Source organism: Trachymyrmex septentrionalis, unplaced genomic scaffold (genome assembly GCF_001594115.1).
Source record: "Trachymyrmex septentrionalis isolate Tsep2-gDNA-1 unplaced genomic scaffold, Tsep1.0 scaffold196, whole genome shotgun sequence".
NCBI classification, from domain to species: domain Eukaryota; kingdom Metazoa; phylum Arthropoda; class Insecta; order Hymenoptera; family Formicidae; genus Trachymyrmex; species Trachymyrmex septentrionalis.
In genome coordinates this window covers 958,399-979,191 of record NW_017305135.1, presented here as the reverse complement: position 1 = coordinate 979,191, position 20,793 = coordinate 958,399, and the positions used below count along the sequence as shown (strand labels likewise).

The 20,793-nt window shown below is 36.0% G+C and overlaps 1 protein-coding gene across 3 annotated transcripts; it reads left to right on the top strand.

Annotated features, from left to right (window-relative positions):
• The first annotated feature begins 1,193 nt into the window (after positions 1 to 1,193).
• Positions 1,194 to 20,256, top strand: LOC108747212 (serine/threonine-protein kinase WNK1-like). Of its 3 annotated transcripts, XM_018484543.1 has the most exons (21): positions 1,194 to 1,503; positions 3,014 to 3,546; positions 3,947 to 4,089; positions 5,788 to 6,046; positions 6,183 to 6,456; positions 6,529 to 7,694; positions 7,828 to 8,000; positions 8,080 to 8,458; positions 8,643 to 10,522; positions 10,589 to 10,817; positions 11,032 to 11,229; positions 11,630 to 11,704; positions 13,201 to 15,536; positions 15,650 to 15,788; positions 15,861 to 16,295; positions 16,381 to 16,737; positions 16,930 to 17,128; positions 17,243 to 17,331; positions 17,441 to 17,505; positions 17,679 to 17,842; positions 17,915 to 20,256. In XM_018484543.1, the coding sequence occupies exons 2-21, from the start codon at positions 3,313 to 3,315 to the stop codon at positions 18,583 to 18,585; spliced, it is 9,465 nt and encodes a 3,154-aa protein (XP_018340045.1). In that variant the 5' UTR covers positions 1,194 to 1,503; positions 3,014 to 3,312; the 3' UTR covers positions 18,586 to 20,256. The 3 variants fall into 3 exon arrangements, with proteins under 3 accessions (XP_018340045.1, XP_018340044.1, XP_018340046.1); XM_018484542.1 differs by having other exon boundaries at positions 15,650 to 16,295; XM_018484544.1 differs by lacking the exon at positions 11,630 to 11,704 and having other exon boundaries at positions 15,650 to 16,295.
• Positions 20,257 to 20,793: the final 537 nt, after the last annotated feature.

Sequence of the window (20,793 nt, the reverse complement as noted above, 5' to 3'; positions counted from 1 at the left end):
AATGTACTCATTATAAATGTTCTCAATTTTTACATTTTTTGCAAATATTGCAGACTTTCTCGGCTTCAAATTTTTTGCTGTTCGTTGAATTTTGTTTGTTCGGTTGAATTTCAATGAGATGTGGTAAAATATATATTTTGCGTCGGAAGTGCATCGTCTCATGTAAAATTTTTAACCAATAATTACGAATTGCTGCCGTAACGTGCTGCGTATGAAAGTTAACTTTACGCACGATTCGTTGGAACATCAACACTCTAAGGCCGGGTTTACATCTTGATGGGAAAGCGGAAAGCGGAAAAGCGGAAACCAATCGGAACTTGCAATAATAGTAGGCGATACATTCCGCTTGTTTGCTTCTGTTTTTTTGCGAGTCCTGATTGGCTTCCGCTTTTCCGCTTTCCATTTTTTCGTCAAGGTGTGAATCTGGCCTAAGCCCGGATCTATAATAAATATTTTAAGACTTAAGCCGTAAGAAATTGACCAACTACAATCAAATGCGAGGAGAATAATTGATTGTGATTCGTCCATCTCTGATGGTTTAAGGCTTAAAAATCTATTGTAGATTCCCCCGGGCTTATGCAAGAACTGTTCTGTAGCCATATATGTTCCGTCACCAATGAGATACTATTAAAGACCGATATCCTTACGGGAGTTCGCGTCCTTGTGAATATTGAAGTGATTAAGAGTTGAAAATATTGTACTAATTTTATGATTTATTAGTTTAGTGGACTTATTTATGTATTTAGAACTCAATAATATTCGATTTTTCTTTAAAATTGTGATTTCAGTGTTATCATCAAAGTTTGATTATCAACAGAGAGATGATAACTGCAGAGAAAAAATTGTAATTTTTCTGCGATATATAGAATATTATAACAAATATGCATATTTATTTATGGAACATTTATGTAATAAAAAATTATGAATTTAATAATGTATGAACCAAATATTTATGTTAATAACAGCAAATTGATATCAATTATCGATAATGTCAGCGTTCTTCAATTACCCCCGGGCCCTTTTTATACCGCCGAAAATTTGCCCAGGTTGACAGTCTTTAATAGTATCTCGTCGGTGGTGGTTCCGTCTATATATTGGATGATTCATGGACGAGATCGTCTGCAACGGCACCACCTAGCATCTTGCGCACGAGACTTGACGACACGTTCTCGGGCTACTCCGCCGTCTCCGACTTCGCCAGACTTCGCCGGACGCCCGACGGCCCGAGCTACGTCGATTAGTGCATACTGCCGCTTTGCGCATAGCACCGTGAGAGTGCGTAGCGTTCAGTGGTGGAAAAAAAAAAATGGTAGTTATTTGGGTGTAGTCGGGGCGAATTTTCTGGAAGACAAATGTGAGTACCGGCTGGCTAAAGGATTTAACGAGTGCCGTTTCGTTGACGCAACCGCGAGGCTAGTATGACTGGGTCCGTGTCGGAGGTAACGAAAATACGAGAGAGCGGACGGACACTGATTCTTCCCCGCATGAAAGCCCGAGACCGAAGTAGGTACTGCTTCGTGCATCTCTCTCTCTCTCACCTCCGCATAACATGTACATCGCGCGGACACTTTGGCGAGATATTTTATCAGTCAAAAATAACGGCGCGCCGCATGACGTGCCGCGGGGCGCCGCGGTCTCGGCGCCACCTCGTCGCCCGTCGCTCGTTCCGGTCCGCCCGATGGGACGTCTCACGTCGCGCTTGCGATACGCGTGAAACGTCTCCCTACGAGCGATATTTTTGGGATAGAGTCACATTATCTCGCAGCATCTCGCAGTCGCGTGTGCGATGCCTCTGCCTGCCAGTTTAACGCCGCCGTGCTTCTCGCACGCGCGCGCACCTATCCGTGTGTAACGGATGGGTATGCGTAGTTTGATTTGCGAACGCCCCTCCATATGTACTTATGCGTGCGTGCGTGCGTGCGTACGTGCATGATGCGTGAGTGAATGAGTGCTTGCGCACGAGATCTCTCTCGACCGCTGTCCGTGTATAACGCGGCTTCCCTTACTCGTGTCAACGGATTGTGCACGCGCGCGCAAGCACCGTTTCACTGTGTCGGTGAAAAACTTAACGCATGTTCGTTCGCGCGCGTGTATGTTGAGACACCCTATATATTGTCATATTTTTCAAGCGGAGTATCCCACGGTGCGCTTGACAACATTTTGCGACTTTAACAAGTACAAACGTGTCTCCTCGTGTCTCTTTGTTTGCGATACGCTCTCGCGTGACGATCAAAACATCAAATGTTCCTACGTCTCAACTGTTTCCTTCATTGACGCGTTGATATATAGTTTAATAGCAAATTGATTTGCGAGTAATATTCTCTTTAGGGCTTGTGCGTCTTATACGCACGTATCTCCGTCACACTTGATTTTATTTTGCCAAATGACTAATTTTCATAACTAACAGTTAATGACAAATATCTGAATATAAGGTAGAGGTAATTAAAAACGTTTCCATGTAAATTCTATAGCACTTGTATCGATTTTTCATGTTTTTTCTTTTTCATATATTTAAGTAAATATGCATCAAGAATAGTAAAAAAAATTAGTACAGAGAAATTTCTGTAATTAGAACAATGGTACTTGTTGATGTTTGAAATTAAATATTGTATATGTTTATTTATTTGTACAGCTGTTTGTTAACGAGCTAGTCAAATTAAATTAATTTATTACATAAATTAATTTCTATGACTATTTGTAAATCACTTTATTGGAATACAACAAATCAAAGTTATTAAAATGTGACATTAATATACTTTTTTTTAAATTTCTTAATTTTTTTAAACAATAGGCTGTATATAAGTATTTAAAAAATTTTTATAAAAAGTTAAAATTATGTTTTATATTTGTTGTATTATTTTTAGTCTTTTTTTTATTTCTCTACATTATAAAATATGACCTTTTCTATTAAACAATTTTTTTAACAAGTATTACATTGTCAGAGCAAAGTAAAAATATTATTTTATAATGGAATTCCCATGCAATAATTAATGAAATTGTCGTCTGATTTCAGATTCTTTCAGTTCCTTGGACATTAGAAACTTGCTAGCTATCTCAGCAGTTTGTATGGCAAAATATATAGCCTAAGTCCAAAATGTTACAGATACGGATATTTTGAATCTTATAACAAAGACTGCTCGTTAAGAGACATATATAGTCACGGTTGGGAAAATTTTAATTCGATTACCTTCAGAAGGGGATAGAAATATGAGTCTTATTAATTTTACATCAGAGCGAAACTGAATAGAAGCGCAAGGGAAAAGGGAAAGTAATTTTGTGAAATAGAATCTTAAGTAAAGTTGGTTATGTGCAATGCCGAGATGCTACAATGACAGCAAGACAGTGAGTTCAGTGAACAGCAACTATAAGCACAATACAGACGATATTATATTAACGCAATCGCATGCTTTCTCGATTGGAAGTCAATTGAATGCAGACGAAGATTCCCCAGTAGTTGAAAAATCACACAGACGGCTTCGGTGCGACCTTAGTCCTGTTCCAACAAGTACAAACTCCAATTTAAACATAAAACTTCTTGGTTTAAAGGTAAGCTTTCAGAATATACATTTTTATACATGTACATTTTTATCATGTATGTTTGTATTGTTTACAATTTTATATAATACTTCGTTAAGTAAGTTTTATATTTTTAAACATTAATTTATGCCTTTCCATGTTGACACTCGACGCTCATTTCTAGTGTCAAAATAGATCACGTAATAAAATGACAAATATCAAGCGTCAATTTTGATCACGTGACTTATTTTGACTCTAAAAATGAGCATCAAGCATCAGCATGAAAAGATATCTTTATGCTGTAATATATTGTGTGCTTGAAATAGACTCCATGTCGTTAAAAATTAGATTTAGGGCTCAATGTGGTATTTAAAATATTAGAAATGAACGTATTTTTAAATATTTTTTTTTATTTCTTATATTGTTGTAGGGTGATAAAAGTACTCGTCAGGATCATCAGGTGAGCACTGGATCTGGGGGGCACAGAGAAAAAAATAGGGAGATCAAAAAGAAAGCAGCTATAGGCAATACAGTGCGTGGATTCTTCTCATCTGGCCACAGCAGGCAGGACAGGTATAATGATGTCTGTATCAAAAATCATGCTTCTTACATTGTCATTTGTTACATCTTATTATTAATTTCTAAACTATTTTTTATTGTAATCTATCAATCTCTTCTAACTAATTACGATATATTTTTTTTTTAAATCTTTCAAGTATTCTGCTTCTACAAAATTCTATTATTAATTGCGCATTTATGTAATCTTGTTACTATAGTAGATTCTCGATAATTTAAGAAAGAGTGGATATAAATTTGTTCTACATATGCTTACAAATGCTGCATAATCTCAAAATTATTAATAAAGTTTATACAAATAGTTGCGAGTTGCTTCAGAAATAGTTTTCAATAAATATTTTATACCTGTATATCAGATAATTTTCTAAGTAATATAAAAATTTATACTTATATATCAATTTTTTATCAATTTATGTCTTATTAGTTTTTTGAGAAAATAAAAATATATTTTGAGAATTTAAAAGTTAATTTAATCTATACTAGCAATATGTTGATTTGTAATAGTATATTTCGTAAATTATATTATTTCCATTCCATAAGATTTTCTATTTCTGGATGTTATTAAACTTTACTAAACATTTTTCGATTTTTGATATTACTAATGAACAGTTATGAATTATTTACATATCTGACTTTGTATCTGAGTTCTCATTTGCTTAAGCTATCAGTGTTATAATAACGACAATAATGATGTCGTTTTATGTTGCGCAGCTCTTTTACCAAGTACAAAACCTGCGCAACGACTATGTAACGATATCGTTACTGTTATTAAGAGTTACAGAATAGAGACAGAGTTAGAAATGTAATAAAAGTTTGGCACAAGTTAAGAATTTTTGTATTTGATGTGGGATAGCTTAATGTAGTACAATACATTTGCGATTATAAAACTTATTTTTTAGATGTAAAAGAATAAAATGAATTGATGTGAACACAAAGTTAAATGTTAAAAATAAAAAAAATTCAAATTAAAAATAATATATTTAATTTATTTAAACTAACAGTTTAACTAACATGTTTAGCACAATTATTATTCAATTGAATCTTCTCTTTCTCAATCATCGAGAGTATACTTAAATTATAATTACACAATAAGCTTGTTATGCAATATGACGAAAAATGCTTTATATAAATAAGTAGTTTATATTAATGTATTATATTACTAACTACACAAAAATATATATTATGCACATGTATATATAATAGATTTAGAAATAACCAACGATTTCTCTATATTCTACAGCTTTGACCTTTAAAATTTTCCTTTTGTACTTTTAAAAACGAAAAAAGATATTTCATATGATTTCACAGATATTAGATGTCTTATCTATATTTTCTTTTGATGAGTTTTGTACACGTGTATTCAAACAGTAAATAAGATATGATCGGATAAATCACCCAAAATTCTGATAGGAAAGGCATGACGTTTCTTGTAGATGAATCATTTAATATCTGTCACTGGAATACTTCTTTATACATACATATATACATATGCACGCATATTAAAACAGGTGTCTTAATAATTTAATAATGCTACTGGTTATTAACATAATATTTTAAACTTTGAATTAAATCTACATTTTTTCGTAAGATCTAAAATAAAGATATCGAATAAGTTAGATTGAGATACGTTTTATCTTATGTGAAATAAAACAAATTTTTTATTCTTAATATATAATTATCTGTGTGGAATTTTAGGTATGAGACAAACAGGCAACGTTCTTCAGGTGGAACTGGCGGTGGCTTGTCTAGTTTATGTCCTAAGCTGGTGGCCAGTGGAGGCACTGGCAGCCAAAGTGGCATTAGTTTGGCAGTGGGCCACTTAGCCTCTCAAGAAAGCGGAGGCCCTTGCGCAGTTGTAACGACCCAAAGGATCCACGCACACAATCACAGACGCCAAAGAAAGCTATCTATTGTTACGCAGGCAGGTCCTAGTGCCAACACTGGTGATAGGAAGGTTAGTTAAATTGCATTAGCTAAATTAACACTGAAATATTTAAACATTTATAGTGTAATACGATTAAGAAATATTGCTATCGTATGTTTCAAGTTGTCATACATTGTAATTTAATGTCACTTTATGTTTTATGTAGGTATTGTCCAATATAAGTCGCTCCGCTAGTATTTCTAAAAAGCAAATTCGAACACAGCGACACGATCAAAGTACTGATTCTTTATCTATAACTAGCAACGGTCTTGCGACCAGCTCGCCATCTTCTAAAAAAAAAGTACTATCTGCCTTGCGTATCTCTGATCGATCATCTACCCAAAGTGTGAATTCGTCAACTTTAGATCATGAAAATGATCGTAGTTTCAGTGATGCTGAAGAAGCAATCACAGCAACGGAGAATGCGTTTGCAACACCAGGTAAATTTTTTAGGATTAAAATAAAATTATATAATATATAAAATTACTGATATCTTATTATATTATATATAGGGTCTAGTTCTACACCTTCTACACCAATTAGTAAAGTGAAGTCGGCAAAATTCAGCAAGGATGAGGGAGCAAATGTGGAACGTAATATTCTCACAGAATGTATCGATTCATCAAGAAACGCTGCAGATGTACATGTGATTTTAAATGAATTCGAACAAAAAAATATTATGCCAATAAAATTGTCGGGGGTACACGAATTATGCACAGTTAATCAGGAAAGTATTACAAATGATAAGCAAAAATCGTCGAGCTCTACCCTCAGCACCAAATCTATTAGTAATAGCGACCAAAAAGTTTTGAAAAATAGAAATAGAAATTCTGCAGAAAAAATGATTGAACATCATAGTAGTAAAAACATTGAAACAGCTAACATAGAAAAAGATTTAAATGATACTACGATATCGACAGACATAGAAATGAATTCTATAGATGATAATAGTGAAGGTAAACAAGAAAAAAGTAAAAAATCTGTAGAGTACACAAGTAGTGGTGATGACAGTATAGATAAAGAGACTGCAGATCCTTCGAATACCGTCAGAAACGGTAAGAGAGAGAATTTAATGAGAGTCAAAAGTAACGCAGGTTTAAACGAGGAGGTAATTAAGAGTTCGAGGTTTGTAACATCAAAGGTACTGGAGGAGACGGATGCAGACACTAAGACGGATGTGGAAAAAGAAGAGGAAGAGGAAAGAGTGACAATATTCGATGACGATGGCACTAGTATCAGCGATATAGTAGCGGCACAAGCGCTTCATGAATCGTTAAGTAAATTAGGTAAAGTTCCGCTGTTAGACACTGAGAAGATGGAAGAAGTACAGAATACAAGCTTGCGAGACGACACAAAAGTGAGGGAGGGTCCTGAAAAGGATATAGTTACGCAAGAGGAAACGGTAGAAGGTTTTATCGGTCCATTGCTTGACGAAAACTTCAAAGCTGATGAGAAATTGTCGCAAAAGACAATGGCGATGGAGGATGTGCAAAATTTATTAATGAAAGTTAAGGTGCAGACTGTCGAGGATGACGACGACGAAGAGAAAGCCGTTGGCATTTCGCCGGATGGAAGATTTCTGAAATTTGAAGAGGAAATTGGTCGTGGCAGTTTCAAGACTGTTTATCGTGGATTAGATACTCAAACAGGTGTAGCTGTAGCTTGGTGCGAATTGCAGGTCAATAAGATATCTTTTTAATAAATATATTACACAAATATTTTTTAATATATTATTTTAACATAAGTTAATTAAAGATTAAAGTTGTTTATGTAGGTAATGGAAATAAAATAACGCTCTTATTTTTTTATAGGAGAAAAAATTGAATAAAACAGAGAGGTTGAGATTCAGGGAAGAAGCTGAAATGTTAAAGGGATTACAACATCCGAATATTGTACGATTTTATGATTATTGGGAGGTTACACTCACCCGTAGAAAATATATTGTACTAGTCACTGAACTTATGACATCAGGAACACTGAAAACGTAAATTCTTCATTGATTATAAGGTTATCATAACATGTATTTAAATGTTTGTATATTTTAACTTTTTACATTGTAACAGGTATTTGAGGAGGTTTAAAAAGATCAATCCCAAAGTAGTAAAATCTTGGTGTCGGCAAATCTTGAAAGGTCTAAGTTTTCTTCACTCCAGGTCACCGCCTATTATTCATCGAGATTTGAAATGTGATAATATTTTTATCACGGGTACCACGGGAAGCGTGAAAATTGGTGATTTGGGTCTTGCAACATTGAAGAATCGTAGTTTTGCAAAGAGCGTAATTGGTACACCGGAATTTATGGCGCCTGAAATGTACGAGGAGCATTATGATGAGTCGGTCGACGTTTATGCCTTCGGGATGTGTATGCTTGAGATGGCTACTAGCGAGTATCCATATTCCGAGTGTACAGGACCAGCACAAATATATAAACGTGTAGTATCGGTAAGTGTGCATTGTGCAACATTAAATTTTTATATCGGTGTAGTGCAATTCTAGTTTATGATAGTGATATTTATGTAGGAGAGAGATAATTATGTTTCTACATCTTTTTTTTTTATAAACATAATTTAACATACCATAGAGAAAGGATACAACATTGTCTGAATATTGATTTGTTATTACGTAGGGTGTTAAGCCGCAGAGCTATGACAAAGTTGAAAATCCGGAAGTACGTGATATCATAGAAATGTGTATACGTCTGAAGAAGGAAGAACGACCGCTCGTTAAGGATCTACTTAATCATGAATTCTTCGCTGATGATGTTGGACTGAAATTGGAGATGGTATCGCGGGATTCGGCGGTTGCAGATACCGAGCTCTCGCGCGTTGAGTTCAGATTGCGTGTGCTGGATCCTAAAAAGCGCAGCAATAAACACAAAGAAAATGAGGCGATACAATTTGATTTTGATATACAGGCTGATAATGCAGAAGAGGTAGCGTTAGAAATGGCAAAATCCAGTCTCATATTGGAGGAAGACGCTAAAGCAGTGGCTAAGATGTTGAAATCACAAATTACCACTTTATTGAGAGAACGAGAGGAACGTAAGGCTAAAGAGGAGAAGGAACGTTTGGATAGGGAAACTGCCGCTACAACCACAGATGTTGCAGCTAATGCCGCAAACGCCGAGAACTTGTTACAACAGCAACTGCTCCTTCAACAGATACAATTGCAGCAACAACAACAGCAGCAACAAATTCAATCTAATATTAATATTCAGATGCAAAATCCAGTCCCAATGCAATTGCAACAGGCTCAAATGCCCATTCAACAACAGCAATTACAATCGACCGCTCAACAGGCTCAACAGCATAATTTACAAGCACAGCAGGTTCAATTAGTTCAGCAACAACCAATAATTCAACAGCAAACGTCGGTTGTGCAACCCCAACAAGCACAACAAATACAATACCAACAGCAAATACAGCAACAGTATCAGCAACAACAGCAACAATATCCTCAGCACGTCCCGCAAAGCTTGAATGCGAATTCTCCACAATGTTCAACTCCTCAAAACGTTCAGACTCAGTCTCAGTTTCCACAGGTGCCACAGCAGATGCAGCAGCAACAGCAGCATGTTCAGATACAGCAACAACAGCAATATATACAATTGAATCAGATGAGTGTTCCTCAACAAATTCCTCATCAAATGCAGCAACAGATGCAGCCACAGATGCAGGCACAGATGCAGATATTGCCCCAACAGCAGCACATGCTTCAACAACACGCGCAACAACAACAGTATGCAACTCAACAGCAACTCCAGCATGTTCAGCAGCTGCATCAGCATACCGTTAGTTCGCCGCCTGTTCAGAATCAGCAATATTATCAACAGAGCGCTACTGGTTCCTCAGGATATGTATCAGCAGGTTCATTGTATCAGCAAACCATGCCACAACAAATATTTCATACATATACCACTTCTAATCCTTCCGGTCACGTAGAAATCTTATCGTCCACACAAACTGCGACGCAGATTTACTCTCACACGAGTTTACCCGCAGGCACGGTATCTGCAGCCTCGCAGTCGCAATACATCCCAACGGCAGGTCAAGTTCAGGCATCTGTACCGTCGGGCATAAGTGTCAATAATACATCGGCTGTGACTCATATGCAAAACGTCCCGACTTCGACGATTCCCAATATACAGAGCGCACCTACTTTACTTAGTAATACCGGTCCACAGTCTCAATCTCAACAAAATATTCTCATGCAAATGCAGTATTCACAAAACACGAACATCATACCTAATTCTATTTCAATAACGCCCAATATGACGAATGTCCCAGCGCAATCGTCTACTAATCTTCAGCAGCAACATCAACATTTCCTTTCGAATGCGGATCAATGTCCAATGACTGACAGGTCTTCCCTGGTAAAACAAGATACAATGGACTCGATACAATCTCTTCCGCCGGATCAACCAATTAATTTACAGCAAGATCAAATTGTTGCCACTGCTGCAGTCGCAACGGGCGTTGCACAACAGACTGTAGCGTCAAACGATGGGTAAGGCAAGATAGAATAAAGATGAATAAAAAATTACGAATAAAAATTAAATATTTTATTTTCCAGAGTTACGCCAGAAAATTCCGAAAGCGTCACTGCTTCTGAGAGAAGTCGAATAAAACGTTCTGGAACTAAACGTAAGAAGCCGGGCATTAAATTAACAGTCTTATCTGTCAGTAGCGGTGAAGGACAATCAATGACTGTCGAGTGCCAGTTAGATACAAGTAAACAAAAGACTGTTACCTTTAAATTTGATCGAGATGATATGGTACCTACAGACATTGCTAACAATTTGGTAAGGATATATCTCGGCATCTATTTCTTTGGATGCGTTCCATTTAACGTTCGCAATGCTTGCGAGCATTATTTCATCCTTATCGTTTTCAAATATTAAACAAAGATGATATGATGTTCGCAAGCGTTGCGAACATTAAGTGGAACGCGCCTTTTATATATACTTTTTGTCTCATATTATTTACTCTCTTTCTCTCCTTCTTTAACATGTTTAGGTTGCTGAAAATCTATTGCCGCAATCTCAATGCGAGACATTCGTAGAATTAATTGAAGACATTGTTAAACAATTGCGTTTGGATCCCACACGTACCTTACCTTTGGTAGCACATGGTCCACCTGATCAATCTGCCGGTGGAAGTCCGGTTACGAGCAGACGTCCTAGGGATCGCGACCACAGTCTTGATACAGCTAAGGTATAACTTTAGTAGCTATGTATTAAAGAATAAGTTAGACATAATATCATCATTAAAAGTGCAGCATATGATGTAAACGATACATTCAACGTTGTTAACGTTGTTAACGATTACATCATATTTTGCAGAATTCTGTCATCAATTTCTTTATCACTAGACGCTATTTTACGCGTGGAAAACTTTTATTATGTGCTCTTTAAATATGCAGATGTGTCCAAGACAATGCTTCGCATAAGTAATGTGATTTTCTATTTAAATGGATCAATTTTGTATTTCCATTTAAAATCTATAAATTAGGATAGTAATATTATAAAATAACATAGGGGGCTTTATATGGAACATATTTTCAATATAAAATCAAGGGTGTGCATATAATTAGTGTATATGGTTTTGGACGCAGCAGGTGAGACATGGCTCGCTAACACGTCAAAGCAGCCACCGATCGTCGTACAAAGTCCACCGTAGACACCGTTCGGTGAGTTCATCGATCCCACCGTCCCTTCTCCTGTTTCTCTCGCATTTCAGAGTTATATATTCGTGGACGCTTACGCATTTTATTTTTGTTACACTTTTAATCAGTTATGCTCAGATTCGGACATTTGTTAGGCCATTATAATTTTATCTTATTATAGGTTTACATTATGTGTACAGAAACCTAAGAAAGTTTTGAGATATAAAAATTTTTATTTATTTGTGAGAGATTCCGATTTCTTTTGTAATATAAAGAAGTGAATACTGAACGAATGATTTTGAAAAAGTTATGATTGAGAAATCGATTTCCATGAATATTTGTTGAAAACCTCAGAACTTTCTTGATATCATATTATATTTACATTATGTTTTTACATCTTTCTTTTCGCAGATCATCTCACATCATTACAACGTATATATATGTAATAAAGAAATTACATATTTTGTGTGCTGTATTTATTGACTGTATTGATTTATACATTTCTGCATATTTTTTTTTTTATTCTGCACATTTTTATTTTATGAAAATTTATTATTCTAAAAAAGTCTTTATTACAGAAATTATAAATATAGGTTTTATGAATATTACAATAAGAAATAATTCGTTATGTTGTCATAGATTACAGTCCACTTAATGCTATAAATGTTTTGAAGCATTTTTTGATTGATCAATTAGTGAAATTCTTTCTTCTTGATTGATCAGTCAAATGGTTCCGAAGCGTTTGTAGCGTCAAGTGGACCGCACCCATAAATATGCAAATATATTTTGCATCATAAATGTTACGGTAATAAAGATTTAATAATATACGTTTGGTTATATATATATATTTTTTTTTTTGTTATAAATAAGAGTAAGAATGCTTCATATATATTTTTTAAATATAATTATTTATTTTATTTAAATACATTTGTATATGTAGATAGTTTTCTATAAAACAAATTTAATAATAATGGGTATATTTTAAAATTTATAATGTAAAATTGTTGATATGTTTATTAAATTTGTGTGCGTCGCGCGCGCGCATATGTATATATACATACATTTACACAGGATATTGCGAAATTTGCGAATTAAAATATTACAGTAAAAAAAAGTTCAAAAAATTGAGCAAGAAGTTATGTAAATTTTATTTTAAATAATAGTTTTATTTTACTGTAAATAACAGTTGTGAATTATTATATATGACCATTTACATATTACATTTAAAGTGCGCGCTTACTTATATTATCGCATGCGCGATTCGTGTATAGTGATCGTCTAAACGTAATCTATAATTGATTGTATTTAAACTTTTATATCTCAAAATTTTCAGAAATTTTTTTATGGTATTTTGATTCGTGAATTTTAGGATAGCCTGTATATATTGTGTATATTCGCGCGCGCGTGCGTGTGTGTGTATGCAGGTCTCTTGTATTTATATTATATTTATCTCTTACAAATACATATATACAGGCACATAATGTGATTTGAAATAACAATGATCATTTTATTTTTTTCAGAGAGACGAAACTTCAAATACTTCTACTCCAACGAAATTGTTGCCGATCGAACAGATTATTTCTCATATTGCCAATACCACTTTGGAGAAGCAACAGGTCGCTCAAACTCCTGATAGTCAAGCCGGTGCCGAAAATACGTCAGCGGAAGCTTCCAGAAGGTCGTCCACATCTACACAAAATACTGACACTTTAACACCTACAAATATACCAAGTGACCCAACGGACAATCAAGAAACTATCGTTTCTGCAACGTCCGCGGAAACAGTTGTGGAAGCACAGCATAATATTCAAGATGATGCTAACAATTCGGCCTTTAAATCTTATCAAGCGTCTACAACACATGTTCAGACTCAAATACAGGATACAATAATGAACGCAAGTCATGCGAGTGAGGCATCAAAAGAATCTCAAGAGCAGCAAGATGTAGACATAAAGGAATCTGGAATAACTAAAGAGATAAATGCGTCCGAAGTTGTTGCAGAGATATCGACTTTGACAGTACCGACGCCACTGCGTAAAATTTCTCGCTTCTTAGTTAGTCCTGTGGTCGAACAAAAAAATATCGCGGCTGAAGAGGAATCTTCTGCTGTCGGTGAAAGCATAGATCGTACAAATACCGCAATGTCAGCATCGCAATCTGTCGTGCCTGTTGCGAACGCGGAGCTTATATTGAAAAATGAGGAACACGTGGAAGCGAATGTTTCAGAAATCCAGAGTGGAACGATGCTCGAGCCAACTAGCAATAATGAAACAATTGTTCAGAGTATTCCATATACTATGGAACAGACAGACAGTGCGCAACAGATCTTGCAACCAGGACAACAGTCGATCGGACTGCAGCAGAATATTATTCAAATGCAGACTTTGCAGCAAATGACGGGACACATGCAACAAACCACGACTATCGGACAATCGAAGCAGCATACCATAATCGTTCAAGGATCTACGATAACGGCGCAGCAAACTTCTCAGCAGATACCTCAAACTGGTATGCAGCATTTCGTGCCGGTTAATTCACAAGAGTTGCAGCCTCAGCCGCTTCATTCGAACGGAATACCTCAAACGCAGGCGCAGTATCCAAGTCAAGCAATGATACAACCCGGCGTTGTGATGCAACCACCACAACAACAAATTCCTGTGCAGCAAGGCATAATGCAGATGCATATACAAGCGGAACAAATGCAGGCTCAACGTCCGACGGTGCAGCAATTTATCCCGCAACAAGTGCAGCCTCCGACACAGCAGTATGTGATGCTATCGGGCCATATACAACCGGTACAACCAACAACTATGGATGATCGAAATCGCAGAGTGCCGAGTTTATCCGCGTCCAATGCGTCCAATGTATCCTTGGACTCACAAATTTTGGAATCATCTAGTATAGTTGAAGAAAAGAGACAGGGCATGAACGCAACTAATATACCTGTAACCCACATGCAACATGTACAAGTCGTTCCACAAGATATTGTTGGTACATTACCGTTGCCGCAAAGCGCCATAGAAGCTGTTCAACCTCCTCATCAAAACGTGCAACATGTTCCGGGAACTTTACCTCCAGCCATGCAGATACCTGCCTCTGTACATCCGGTCGTTGCCGCAGATATTTCCGCACCTAAAGTCGCCATTAAGACGAAAGAGATGTCTTCGACGCTTCCAGATCTCGCACAAAATTTAGCAAACATACTTTCCAATCCGAAATCCAAATCTGCCACTCCTCATCCTCTAACCAGCCACGAACCAGCCGCAGTTCCTAACGTTGCTGTTGCCACGTCAGTCGACCACAAACCTGTGCAATCCGAGCAGTATTTTCAACCTATACAACCGGAAGTGAGTCAACTGCAAATTCAACCGCCTATTCAACACAATTATCAAGGGCAGATCGTGCATCAGGGATATCAGGGACAACAGAACTTTCAGCAAGCATTTCAGAATCAACAGGTACTTCACCAGAATCAAGTACAGTCGATACCGCAGTCAATTCCGTTAACAATCCCTCAACAAATTGACGCTCAATCACAGATGATGCAATCCATTCTTCAAACTGTATCAAATCAATCAATTACTCAAGGAAAATGGATTATGACTAATCAAACTCCTCTACAGCAGCCATTACGACATATACAACCAAATCAGCTGCAATCGCTCCCAAATCAATTGCAATTACAACAAATTTCTGTGCAGCCACAAATGCATCAGCAGATTATGCATCAGCAAGACCAACAACACAGCGAATCTTCCGTCGTATTAGATCAATCACATTTACATTTGAAACTTCCAGAACAACATTCAGTAAAACCTTTGGAAATTGAGAATCCGGAATCTTCGAATTTAAATAGGTATGTGTATTTATCTATTACATTTGATAATAACAATACATATGTTAAACGTTCTATAGACACAGTGCATATGTTAAACGCTAGTTTGCATTAAGTTTATTTCATTATTTCAGTATACGTCGTACTAGTTCCGATTGTCAGTTACTTACATCCGAAAATGAGAATTCTAGTCACGATGTGACGCCTGAGCACACTCTTGTTGAATCCATCGATTCTACATCGATTCTGCAACAACAGTTGTCGCAACCACAGCAGCAGCAGCAGCAGCACCAGCAGCAGCACCAGCAGCAGCAGCACCAGCAGCAGCAGCAGCACCAGCAGCACCAACAACAACAACAACAACAACAACAACATCGCAAACTCAGTCAACAGAATTCGTTGGACAAAATGTCAGAGATAAGTTGCGGGAATGTTGGAAGTGGTGCAGGACCGCAAACTATAGCTGATTTGCATCAGAAACTTGTACAAGTGACTAGTCAGCCGTCGGAATCGCTGAACGTCGGTACACCACCTATAAGTTATCCTGCCACCCCTCATAATAATCAGGTGGTTGGAGGATATGACGCGTATATGCACTCTTTGCAACAGAAATTGTTTAATATTGGCATGCCAGTTTCATCCGCGAATGCCGCATGCCCATTATCTCCTCAAACAACCATACATTCCTCCACTATTCTCACCGATACGCAAGTCGAGGCAACTATCGAGGGTTCCACCATAATGCAAGACAATTCTAGCGCATTTGCACTATCTCAAAGTGTAAGTTTTCTATAGTATATATACTTTATGTGCGCAATGATGATTTTGTTTCTCTCATAAATATCCGCATAAAATTTCTTTTTAGAACGTGGAATGCTCCCTTGATAGTCCGACACCAGGAGCTCCCACAGGAACCGAAAATATGAGCCCGAGCAAAGAAAATGTGAAGATACGAACTCAAAGACCAGGATCCCGTTTGCAGGAACTAGAGCAAGAATTAGCAAAAATTCATCATAGAGGTTCAGTTTTCGCAGCAGCTCCAGTTCAATCTTTAACGCCACCTATATCAAACGTACAAACACAACAATCTGTACAAAATTTGTTAACAACCGCTCAGCCAGTATCAATAGTACCTGTGGCTACTGTTACTTCTAACATCATGACATCGCGATCTGGTACCAATACTCCAATTCAAGCAGAATTCCAAGACACTATTAATGAGGTAATTTTTTGCGACATTTTCGAAAATACATTACATTATTTATCTTTTTATTTTTATACATATTGCATTTATTAGTTCGATTGTCATACTTTTTTTCTAAAATGTTACAAAATTATAATAGAAATAATTTTATAATATATTTGTTTTTAAAAATGTTGGAATATTTATCTTGGAATAATAATGTTGACGCAGAAGGCAAATTCTACTCAACCTGCTAGAAAAGTATCAAGATTTATGGTTTCCAAGGTTTCGGGTCCGCCTGTTCATAGCAATGCTGTTATTAATCAACAACAAGTTACTGACGCTGTAAGGTCTCAGTTACAACAAACGGAAGAATTAAAAATTTTAGAACGGCAAAATGTTCTTCCTCATCATACAGATGATCTACATGGTTAGAGATTTTACTTAAAAGATGAAACTTAAATAAAAATACATTAATATAGTAATAAATATATATAAGAACATTTTTATGTATCAAAACAATTGATATATTTTCTAATTATAGGAGTATCTGCACAAATATCTTATAGTCGAGAAAATTCTATTCCGCCAACTGTACAGGCAACTCATGGTACTAATATTTCAAATATTGAAGTAAGTTTCTTTTTATAACATTATATTAAATAAAAATATAAAAATTGTAAAATAAATTATTTTAATAAGAATAATAGAGTTAGATAAAATAATTTATTGGACATTACAGTCTGAAAAAGAAGAGAGATTTGTGGCTCTTACACCGAGTGAAGAATACCAGTTACTTATAAAGAGGTAATATTATTTAAAATATAACATTTAGAAACCATAAATTTATCTTTTATTTAACGAAAGATAAAAACATTTAAAATCTATTAAAATAACTAAAAAGATAAAAATGAACTTCAAAGATTAATTTACGATTTGTCTATTTTTTAAGAATGTAAAACAATTTTTATTATGTATAGACAAACTTTGGAACTAGAAACGTTGCAAAAAAGACATAGAGAGGAGTTGGAACGTTTTCAACAACAACAGCTACAATTGCTTATTCAACAACAGCAACAAGCAAGTGCACTTCACCATCAGCATCATCCGTTGCTTTATCACACGGTCGCAACAAATATCTCCGGTCAGTAGTACAAATTAATTTCATTTCATTGTACAATGTATACTGATTGATTGTTATTTCGTCATTTGACAGGACCTAGAATTCCAGGAACGGAAGATTATCTAATGTTTGGCACAGCACCGCAGACTCCACTGCAGAAAGGGCCGAGTAACTATCCGGATACGGATGAGACTTTACGGCTAGCCATGCAGAAATTAAAGCAGCCTCCACTGCAACTTCAACCGCAGCAGGCATCGGCTGGAATACCGCATGCTTATGTTATCCCAATTCCAGTAGTGCCTTCTGAAAATATGCAAAGTGTAGTTTCTCAGCAAGGTAATAACTGTTCGAATGATGTATCCGAGAGCATTGATACGACGCACAGCATGGTGGTTGGAAATCCGACGCAGTACCAATTCACTCCTATATTATCAGAGGGAACGAATATCTCGTCAACAAACGTCGGATCGTTACCTGTATCCGCGCCTTTACCGATATCCAGCGCGACAAGCGCCTACATTCAATATGAGGGCCAGCCGCTACCGAATTTTCAGACTTTCAGCTGCACGCCCCATGGCGGTTTCTTTTTGCCAGCTGGCTATCGGCTAATATATACGCCGCCCACGACTCAATCTCAGCCAGCGACACCCGCCACATCTCACGTGGCAAATTCTTCACGTGACGATACGCCCCCAACGGCGGAGCTGCACCACTCGATCACCGCCGAAAATTCAATGGTTCCTCCTTCGCATTCGGATCAATAACGTAACATTCGGCTCACACGCTTCTATATTTTTCGGTCGATCTGCGTTCGTTCTTAGTTTAACGCTCGATACTTTATAGTGCAGTTTCGCATCGTTATCGTCACGAGTGTAATTCGAAAATATAATTTGCTGTGAAATGCGCGCCCCCTATTGCTAGACAATATCATAAAGGTGCGAAGATGGATCGGAAAAAAGAAAGAAAAGAACGTGAGTGAAACTATATATAATGTTTTTCGATGTACGACGCACTTGCGTATATTAAACAAGATATAACAAGATATCAAATATTCTCGCTATCTGAGCGTGTGCATGATATTGTTATGATATGTGCCTCGCAGCGGAAGTAAAAAAAAAAGTGAGAAGATATTGCGAAGAAGCGATATATATAATATATATAATATATATATGTGTATATATATGTATGTATATACATATATACACATACATATAAATTTTCCGAATGCAACGCAGGAACTGGAGATAGAGGCCTTTACATGTACTGTGCTTCAATGCGTTAAAAAGAAAAAAAAGAAGAAAAAGAAAAGAAAAATCTTCCTCCACTGAGACCTCCAAGGGATTCTACTATTGCCCGACTCCTTTAGTAGCACAGCTTACATTAGTACAGGCCTCCACTAGTCTTACGATCGAAATGGCATATGGCCATTCTGCTCGGTATATGTGTATAACTGTTACTGTATGCTGGATGTGTCAGAAAAAAAGAGATCGAATGAGAAAGAGTGATAGGTAGGGATAAGGGGTAAGGGGCAAAAAAAAAGAATCAGAGAGAATGGGAAGGAAGAAAGAAAGGAAGTGTATGTAGTTTATGCGAGTATGTATGCGTATAATTGTGCGGGTATGTGTATATGTGTGTTGGAGGTAAAAAAAATAGGCAGAGAGAAATATGATTAATATAGTCACTGTTATGCTTTAATGTATTTCTAGCGATTTTGCCTATTTCAATTAAAGAAAAAAAAGTCATGTGTTACTAGTTAGCAAACCTATATATCTTTCGTTTACTATATTGATAATTATCTTCTTTTAAAACTGGTAGTAGCCGTTTTATCTACCGTTGTTTATTTTGATATATATATATATGATATAATTGAGATAAATTATCCGATGCCATCTGTAGATCATTGACAAATGCGCCTGTTGACAGTTTGACTATTAACAATTTAATCGATCTAAGTGATGTATCACTGTCAACACGTTGGAGACACGTATTAAAAATTTCCATTTTAGTTCTTGGTAATTTGTGAAACGTCATTTCAGATAGCAAAACATTCAATTATAGTTTTAATTCGATTATAATGACTCCTGAATATATTATACATTTTACCAATAGATCGTTATTGTTAGTTTTTTAAATCGTTTATGGATTTTTCGTTTACATTAGTATTGTTTAATAATATCGAAAATTGTTCGTAATTATTGCATGGATCGGCTATCTGTATTGTTACTACAACTGTGTGTCGAAGGAGAAGTGTTTAAAATTATTCGTTCCGACACGCGACTCGCGTCTACCCTGAACTTGGTGATTTTTATGCTGAGATTAAACCTCCTTTTAAGTATAAGGCTTCTTTTTGGTGCTTTTATATCACGATATTACATAAAAATCTGTTGTAATGTTCCCAGAATTGCAATAGTTTATTATATATATATATATATTACATGGACTTCAAATTAGATTATTTTATATGATTATTAACTAAATGAGAGATTATGTAGGTGTATCTAATCGTCATCATTAAGTATAATGTATGAATTTAGTAGATATTAGTTTTAATCGAGTTTTTTAAAATTACAATGAAATTTTTTCAGTAATTCATTCATAAACGGCTACGTACCTTTTCTCTTTTTTTGAATATTGATGTTGCATTACATCTAAGAAATCTCAGTCGTAATTTGATATGAGAAATGGCTGTTTATTATATCAAATCTTGTTGACACCTAAGAAATACGGATAGCAAGTAGTTGATAAACGAAGCTTTATTTGTGAAGAATGGTTCTTAATGAAATTTCACGCGAGTATTCTTTAGTCGTGGAAATATTAAATCATCAGGCCAGAATCTCTTGTTTTCCTTCGTATTTTTCTCATCTAAATTTTTTTTCGAAATAAGACACACTGTTTTCCTTTGACAGCCAATGTGATTCGTTCCTAAGTTTGAATTTTTGAAGATCGAATATCCATCGAGTCTTCTTCCGGTA